Source organism: Tachysurus fulvidraco, chromosome 5, assembly GCF_022655615.1.
Source record: "Tachysurus fulvidraco isolate hzauxx_2018 chromosome 5, HZAU_PFXX_2.0, whole genome shotgun sequence".
Lineage (NCBI taxonomy): Eukaryota > Metazoa > Chordata > Actinopteri > Siluriformes > Bagridae > Tachysurus > Tachysurus fulvidraco.
The window spans coordinates 14,113,591-14,123,514 of record NC_062522.1 but is presented as its reverse complement, the minus strand read 5'-3'; the positions used below and the strand labels follow the sequence as shown (position 1 = coordinate 14,123,514).

General features: G+C 36.7%; 1 protein-coding gene across 1 annotated transcript in view; it reads left to right on the top strand.

Moving 5' to 3' along the window:
• The first annotated feature begins 489 nt into the window (after positions 1 to 489).
• znf644b (zinc finger protein 644b) overlaps positions 490 to 9,924 on the top strand; it is a 33,322-nt gene continuing 23,887 nt past the window's right edge. Inside the window, exon 1 of the mRNA XM_027146948.2 lies at positions 490 to 724. Within this exon, the coding sequence (XP_027002749.2) occupies positions 682 to 724 (43 nt within the window). The 5' untranslated portion in view covers positions 490 to 681. The remainder of the gene's footprint in view (positions 725 to 9,924) is intronic.

Below are 9,924 nucleotides of genomic sequence, written 5' to 3'. Positions count from 1 at the left end.
AAATAAATAAATAAATAAACAAATAAAATAATAATAAAAAATAAGTAAAAAATACAAATAATACATAATAATACAATAATACATAAATAATAAACAAACAAACAAACAAACAAACAAACAAATAAATGCAAGTTAGTGCCAGTGTGGCCTACATTCAGTACACATGATAGACCTAAGGACAACTTACAAAACACAACAAAAATGTCCTCTAATAATTATTTAAAAAAAATAAAAACATAAAAAGTCAGATACTTTTAAAATATTTCATATATTAAAATTCATTCTTTAAAAGATGAGGTGTGTTCATCATATGCAGAGGTTTTTAGTCTGTACATTACTGTAAGTCAGCAGCAAGTTCGCTTAGGAATGTATTAACCTTAGCCTCTTTTTTTTTGGGAATAATCCATATTCCTAGGAGGGGATCACTTTAAAACTAAACACCGCGACTGTTAAACAAGACAACCTTCCGCAAACAAACACTAGATCTGATATAAACAATACAGCTTGCTATTTGTTGTGTTAGTTTAACGAAGCCGACAGTGTTCCAGGTCGCTGTAAGCAGACGACGTTATTTTCCGGAACACCCCTCTCGGAGTTTGTAGTTCAACCTGCGGAATTTAAAGGCAAAATGGCGACAGGGTGATGGATGGCAGGCGAATATCCAGCACTTAACCGAGTGTCATGGCGTTCTTGTCATTGCCTACAAATTTCCAGCGTCGGAAAGGTAGGTCTGATACTCGGTTACATATGTCCGACTTTATCCATTTGATATGTAGCTAGGTTGTGTCCTTTGGGGTTGGAGTCCTTGGGATAAACGCTGAAAGACACGGTGGAAATGGACAAAATGGCCAAGTCAGTGTGTGTGTCTGTCTGTATGTCTGTCTGTACATACACAATAGTGTTGAGTCTCTCATTTGAGCATACTGTTAGTAATCAGAACATGGGCTAATATTTTAGTATCAAACCATTTAATCAGACTTGCTGGAGAAATAGAAGTTTTCTTAAATCAGCACAATATGGCACCATTTAGATATGTTTACACACATGATCCAGTTTTATAATCCTTTTTACTAAATATCCAATCATTACTAAAAGTTTCTTTGCTATTGCAAAGCATGCAGACTTTTGACTGTTGTGTTTCTGGGAACATACTGTATTATACCCACACAAGCCTGGTGGTGTTAGTGTGGACCTGAAGTGCTGTCAGTTACTAAAGAAGTCAGAAGATTTGGCCCACAAATTAATTAAAAAAAACCCCAAAACTTCAAACTCTTCAGTTTGTCAAATATTTGGGATTTGATACTTCAGGCAAAGCCTCAATCAAGAAAGTATTGTACGGTAGATTCAATTCAATTCAAGTTTATTTGTATGGAGCTTTTTACAATTGACGTCTCAAAGCAGCTTTACAGAACATAAACATAGAACAAAATGTTATCATAAAGAATAATATACAGATTAATACAATACAAAATTCAAGATTAGCAGCAGTGGCAAGGAAAAACTCGACTGAATGAAAGGAAGGAAGAAACCTTGAGAGGAACCAGACTCAAAGGAGAACCCATCCTCATATGGGTGACACTGGAGGGTGTGATTATAAATATACAGACTGAAAAATGTTGTATTGATGCAAAAGACCACATGGAGTTGGTATCTCCTCTCTAGGAGGAGCTAACTGGAGCTGGTAGATCTCTAGATGCCTATTATAGATGTTATTGTTACTAGAGTAGCCCACAATAATAACCATGTTGTAGCTCCATAATATCAAGGTGAATCTTTTTTTCAGTATTTAAAACTCTAAAATTCTATCCATAAGACATATGATCTTGATAAGATCTCTATGATGTAAATAGTTGGCTATTTGACTCAGAAAACAGCCCAAATAAAGTGAAAAACAATTATTATGGAGAACAGATTTATAGATAATGGTTACGCTGCATGCTGTAAGCAGTCATTAGCTCCAAAATGGAAAGACCAAGAGTCTTCTAAAAAGTTTCAAAATGAGCCTGGAGAGATGAGTTAAATGTGTCTGCATGCAAAATAATACTTTTTGAAAATCTACTGACCTCCTCATCCCATAATTATTTTATGAACTATTTAAATGTCAGACACGTTGTATTCAAATCAGTACAATAATGTTCTGACTGTTTATTGGTACCAACACAATTTTTATTTCTAGATTTTCTACTGATAGTACACATTATGTCGAAATTGACATTATTTATAGCCTTGCAACTTTTTTCGGTTATAATTAACCCATTTAATTCAAGTGATCAGTCAGATAGACTATAAGAGCACTTATAATATCATGCATGATAATGATAATCTATCTAACAAAAAACTTCAAAAGAAATCTATACTAGCATTCAACAGTATCATGCATAGTACTAAACCATTATCAGATCTGTCAACTCCTATAAACAAACAGATGACAATGAATATGAAGAAAATAAAAATAGCCCACAACAGATTTGAATATGTAGTCACATAAACCAACATTCAGAAACTTGGTAGTGAAAACAGTCTGGTTCATAAGTATTTGTTCATAATTTGCCACCCACCGGTTAAATAATTGTCCATCCCCGACCTGATTTGAAATAAAGCAATCAAGATGTGACTGATTTGTAGACTTTCAGCTGTAATTTAAAGGGTTTAACAAAACAAACAAAGGATTTAAAGTGTATGAATTGCAGTCATTTTTTAACATAGGCTTGTTCTTCCATTTTCAGTCAGTGACCGCCTGGATTCTGGAAGCTAATACAAACATTTTGAGGGTCAATCATAAGTTGATTGCTTCATTTCAAATCTATTCTGGCAGAATTCTGACAAATGCGATTCTGTCCAAATACCTCATGGACCTTACTGGAAGTACACCCTATAATTCAGTAACCTGTAGAAACACCTTTAGCAGCAATAGCTTGAAGTATATATTTTCTGAAGGAGTCTTGTATTATTTGGTGAAATTAGCCATTGCAAAAGCTTGATATTTTTCCCATTTTAACCATTATGATGTCAATTTGTTCTGTGCTTGGTATCATTGTCCTGTTAATGATCCATTTTAGGCCATGCTTAAACTGTTGGACAGATAAGTAGATAGCCTTGCAATGGCCTCAAGAATGTTCTGGTATAAAGTTTTTATCTCTATGGCAGCAAGTTTCCAAGGGCTTATGGCTACACAGCAAACCCAAATCATCACCCCTCCCACTACCATGCTTGACTATTAGTATGAGGTGCTTGTGCATTGTGGGGATTTTTACAGAACATTGTGCTGTGCATGATGAACAGACATCCCCACCTTGAGTCCAAAGCACTGTTCTGGAACAATTTTTGTTGGTTCAGATAAAATATTCTAACTACTACATGCTGCTATACTATTTATGGAGAAAGAGGCTTTTTGTAGCCGCCGTGGCATGAAAGCCGTAATTGTGCAGTTATTTCTCATTGTTCTGTCATGGACATAAATCATTTAATGTACATACAGAGGCCTCTAGGTCACGTGATATAACTCTTGGGTTTTTCTTTATATCTGAAAATGAAATGCTCTGACCTTGTACTGAATTTTCAGGGACACCCACTCCTGGGAAGAATGTTAACCGTCTTTATGGTTCTCCATTAAACAGTCCTTCTCACTGTAGAATGGTGAATTTAAATTGTCTGGAGATGGCATTATAACCCTCTCCAGATTGATGAGCAGCCACAGTTGCTTCATGGCTGGTGTCCTTTTCTCGGCATGACGTAGACTCCTCCAGAACATCAATCTGACAAAAGTTCTGTTTTCAAAAAGGCCACAGTGTTTGATGATTAACTAATTTTGTGCATTTCAGTAGTAAGACCTTGCTGCTAATTACTCTTTCTGAAAAAATTACTATTTTGTCTTTCTGGCTTTTTTTTCTGTCTTTCTGACAAGATTTTGCTTGCTTACAGAAACTGCTAAGGACTACACATGTTATTGAAGCCCTAACAACAAATACTTTTCCCCTATGAATATATAAGTATGTGCATTTTTGAAAAAGTAATTGGATAGAAATACTGCACCATTCTGACTTCTTTCATTCTCCATATGGCAGAAAATATAGATAGAGACACTACAGGTAGAGCTCCAGATGTCATGTATTTAAAGCAGTCATGTTATTGACACCCATGTAAAATTAGATTTTTCCTTTTATCACTTTCTTTAATTGGATGTCAACTCAATCTGCGAAATATACTGATAAATGCTGAAAATCGTAGCAAATATATACTGATTGGGTATCTGATTATTTTGTAATAGTGAAAACAACGTGCAAACAGCGAGCGAGCTACATTTATAAGGAAAGTACACAATCTCTACCCATGTAGATGTGTGTATATCTTTGCACTGATCTGTATTTTCATGTTTGACTGAAGTACATAAAATAAACAAAATCAACAAATCCTCAAGGCTTGTTTAAAAAAAAAAAAAAAAACGGGTAAACTCCAAACACACACTATCACGACTCTAACTTGCCTACCAAATGAAGGCAGCAAAAATATCTGTTTTACCAAAGCACATGTCATGAGGTATAACAGTCTTGTAAAGGCAGGCCACACATTGTACCCTGAGAAAAACTCGATACTTGAAGGTTGACGGTTGTAAGCTGTCAGGTAAGCAAAGTTAAGAATTCATTTGTGCTCCAAAACTTAAAAAAATGAGAGGAGTGCTTTAGGCCTGTCATGACCTGACTGTACTCCATTCAGCCCACATGGTGTGAGGCGCAGTTTTCTTTCTAACATCAGGTGAAAGAGTAATCACTTTGCCTCTTGCCTCATATCTGTCAACGTCAGTAGTTAGAAATAGGTGATGGCCACTAATTAGCCAAGTGTTTTCTCATTTCAAGTAAAAGTTTGTTCTACTGGGGGAAAATTATTCTAGAAATATAGAATATATAGGAGAACTGTTTTTTCACACACATCTGTCGTGAACATGACGCTAAAGTGTCTGTAAAAATGAAGGGAGAGGGGGAGAGAGAGAGAGAGAGAAGGGGAAAGAGGGAGGGAGAGGGAGGGAGAGGGAGAAAGAACACAACACAGTTATTTGGTTTGGGGTGATTTTAGCATGGTTTTATTATTATTATTATTATTATTATTATTATTATTATTATTATTATTATTATTATTATTATTTATTTCTTTATTTTTTTCATGAGTAAGGGCTTCCATTTAGTCATTCTACCACAAAAAAAAAAGCTGAGACAATGTCACATGCAGGAAGTGAGCAGAACTTATATTCCTGAAGCTTATTGAACGGAGGCTGATAAATTTTCATCTTATCCTTTCGTCTTTTTTTGGACGAATGCCCTCCTTTGGCCCTCATGTCACTGTGGCACGTCACTTGCTGATGCATGCCCTTCACACGGTTAAATGTTTTGGAAACTCTTTTGTACCTATTTTCTGTTGGATGCCTTTCAGCATTGTGATCTTGTAAATGTTTCCTGAGCTCTATGGCTTCAGTAGTCCTACAAAAATGGCTGATCTTTCTTCATTTTTGCTTGCATATTCCTTGCTTGTAAAAACTGCATCACTTAAGCACTATTCGGACGGGACTAGTTCTACGGGGGGACGCGGAGTAATGCAATTTTACCTCAGGACGTCTGTAATATTAATTGGCCAATTCGCACGGGACAAAACATCTAAGTAAAACTAGCAGAAGTGGGAGGGGTAACTCACTTTACGCACCACAGTAACCTCCTTGTCGTCATGTGCGTATGATGTTGCTTCCTGTTATCATGTGCGCAAACAGACAACTTGGCGCCTCCATGCTTTAAAAAACGTGCCAAAAACTACTTTTAAACAGGAAATGACGGAATTTTACCGTACATATTTACAGCGGGTCTTTTTGGACGGGATTAGTATTACCTGAGGTAATTTTTCCGGACCTTTTTACAGAAGGTAAAAGTCGCCGTAATCATTACTGACATTGTGCGTAATGATTACCCGAGATGGCACATTCGGACGGGACTAAAATCACAGAGAAGCCTGGTAATAATTACTTTACCCCCATGTCCCCACGTAGAACTAATCCCGTACGAATAGTGCTTTTTACTACCCACTGACTTCACCAGACTGTTTCATTCTGCTCTGTTGATGCTTTTACCACAACTTCTTTTACATTATCAAACTTTAACCTGCTTGAGCAGCATTTCAGCTCCTGAAGAGGAGACTGAAGGGCGAAACCCCTTGAAATGAACAAGAACAGGAAGAAGCTATAGAAAAGCCTGAAAGTGCATTGTACATTTTTTTTCTAAAACTTTTCCACTTCTCTTTTAATTTTCTTGGGTGCTAGATCAGATTAAACGATAATTTATCATTGTTTATTTTTTTTATGACCAAAAAATCCGTTTGAGCTGTGATGTGTAGTTTTGTAGACCATACAGCAACAGGACACGAAACGTATATTGGCTGATAGTTTACATTTATTTTTGGAGGAACTTTCCTTTAACAACTTTGCTTTTTGCTGGAGAAAGTTCATGATTTCGTACATAAGGAGGCCAAAATCCAGCACACACCTGTGACACAGTGTACGGGTGACACTATCAGGTGTTGCACAGAAGACGACATGTTCCACTTTTGGGTTATTTAGTTCCTCATGTTTGTGCCCTCATGCCTTCTTGATGGATTATTATATATTTTTTTAAATGGTTGTCACCGTGCCAGTTTCTGTTGCCAGTTCTACAACGCTGCTTTGTAAAAATGGATCTCCCAGTGAATAAAAACAGGTATACATGTTTAAACAGCAACCATCTGATTCACTATTGCATGTGGCACAGCTGGGACTTGAAAATATCTTTTGAGATGATTGTTTTTGACTGATGTGAACAGTGTTAACCAGTCGTGCCTTCTAGGCTGCATTGTTGTGTTTTCCGACACAGCTAGGTTCACATCAAAGCCGTATAACTTTCCATGCCTTTTCTCACTTGCCGTTCCGTTGCTGTGCTGTTTTCCAGTCTCTGTTCTCTTTCTCTCCTGCTCTTTTTCAGCCTGTCAAGATATGCACAGACATAATGTTATTTGTTATTATGATCCAGACATTGAGCTCCTGGATGGTGGGTTCAGATTTGCCAGCTAGTTGTTCAGCCAGGTTTTTCGTCAGACACTGATGTATTCCTTAAAGTGTTCAGTCCATTATTTTTCTTAATAAAAAAAGTACTGGAGGTATAAATAGTCTATAAACTTTTCCAGGCATGTTAATGCAGCCAAATCCAAACCATGCATTGAAAGTGTGTCATTGTAAAGTGTTATTTAGGTGTACATGTGTAATAAACTACAGTCAGATATTTTGAGTTATTTATAAGAACAACCAAAGATTGTAACATCTCCAAAATGAATGGTTTTAAACCTTTTGAAATCATTCTAGTGACATATTGTCATTTTAAACTAGGAGTGCGTTTCTCTAACACTGTAACGTGGCAAGACTTTATACGTGATCAATGATCAGATTTATAGTGCAAGATTTCAAAACGACACATTTCTTGTGATTCAGTATTTTACAATCAGTTTTATTACTTCTTCAGTCTAAGTCTACTGTACAGTCTGTTGCTAGAAAATATCCTCTTTTACACTTGTATGTTTATTTATTTATTGCAGAATTGCAACATCAGATATAAGCATACAAAATGATTTTTCAGACTTTCAACCGAAATAAAATTAAAATGAATCGGGGTGAAATGTCAAGACACGTCTTTGAATCATACTTGCACATTTTCATTTCATCATTTTTCTTCCATTCCTAAATGCAGATTCTGCAACTTTAGCAAAACATAAACTGCAGTCGTTTTTTTTCCTTCCCGAGCCTTAAAGGCAGGGTCGACATTTGAAATCACCAAAACAAACACGCCCCTAACCCAAATGGGTCCCACCCCTGTATTGATATCTCTGCCCACACATACATATGTAACCCAGACAAATAATGGAAAGAAATGTGTCTTTATCATAGCTGAAGGGAAGAACAATATGATTGCAGATAAACAAACAAGCAAAAATGACACACAAGCATAATCATAGTTCTGTGAAACAAAGCAAAACCAACGTTACTCACCTATCGAGAAGGGAAAAAGCGCCTCGGGCGTCTTAAGTAAAGTTCAATTTCCTGAGTGAATAACTCCTGAACTAAACACTGTTACTGGCAAAACGAGGTTGTAGCTGCCTCTCTACATTACTACGATAGAAAAGAGGTGTTATTTGTGTAGTAACAGCATTTAGATCAGGAGTTATTGACTCGGGGAAACTCCAACCTGTGAATATGCGGCAAACTTCCTGCTCCTTCAGTTCTCTCCAGAGCTGGAAAGCTGACCCTATATTAACACGTCCTATTGCTTGTCTTATCGTAAGCCTTTTTTTTGCTTTCTTTTTGTCTTTATCCTTCATGTCAATGCTAAAACCGCTTTCTGCTAATGTCACACATGTGCACTGAACACTCTCTCCGCCGCATATTGACAAGCCCCGGCACTTTCTGCTCATTGGCTACACTTTTGTTTTGATTTTTGTTTATTATCGGCCCGACTCAGTTTTCTGAAGCATTTCTCAAAAATCGGAGACCCTGCTTTTTAACTTTTGCCCAGTGCATTGGCTCATTGTTTTGTTGGAACATACTCTATAATTTTTGCTCTAAATGCAGATGCTTGGCTGATCAATTCTCATGGATTCTCCTCAACATTTACTTCTGTTTGATTCTTTTCCCGTGATGGCAACAAGTTTTCGGATCCTCCTGCAGGAAAGCAAGCATAAAAGATTATACTACCACCAGGATGCTTATTCACAGTATTGTAATCCCTCAGCAGTATTTGGTTTGTGCCAAACATTATGCTTGGACTACAAACCAGTAGTATACCGCTGACGTATGTGGCTTGAACAACCACATTCATTTACACCTGTCCAGTTTCATCTGAAATGCGTCCCAGACCACCTCCTGAAGTGGTTTGAGCGTTCGGATTTATATCCGTCTCAAAACTGTTTCGGAGGGCAATTTACACCTGGTCTTTTTACCATCGGATAGCTATCGGATCACAGAAAACACATGAAGTGACCAGATGTAAAAAGCCCCTTAGAAGCGGCTTCCTTTTAGCCACTCTCCCGTAGAGGTTGGATCTGTAGAGTTGATGATATTGATAGACAATGAGCTTTGTAACCCATTAAGCTTGTTCTCACACAAACTATATTAATTCTGTAAACTGTCAACAGAAAACAAAAAAGTATGTAGTTATGCTATGACAACTATGTTACGACTGAATTCTAGAAAAGAGGCAAATTTCGATCAAACTGGAATATTTCTGCTAATGATATACTGTGACTACAAAAAAAAACAACCCAAAAATATATTTTTTTCCAAAATGACAAGGAAAAGAAATGCATTTAGGTTACCTCCGAAGTGCCATATTGTGATCATGTGCAAGAAGCCAGTTTAACAAATACATTGACAGATTGCTTAATCAAAGTTTTCTGAAAGTTCAAAGCCTAAAAAATATTCTTTCCCCAGAAGCACATTAGTTTTACATCTGCTTGAGATACATGTGAAAAACACATTTCATTTCTGAAAAAGCCTGCATTGTCTTTATATACATATATTACATTTATTTCAATGAGCTAATGTGAAATTGGACCAAACGAAGTTGGACCAAAATGCAACGCTTGATCCGTTTAAGGAATTTAACTCTGTAACTGAACAGATAACAAAATAGATGTCCAAGTTCACCAAAATAGAAGGTGAAGGTGAATATCCTTCACCTTTGATATTACATGAGATTATTGAGTGATAGTCAAAGCGCCCTACTCTGAAAAGCTTGAAAATCAGGTGAGGTATGTTTCCTAAGCCTACAGTATCGGTTTATACTGCAGCATTGTGTTTTTAAAGCAAACTGGCATGTAGAACTAATGCCTGGGCATGTCAGTAGAATATAAATGACCATGCAATCA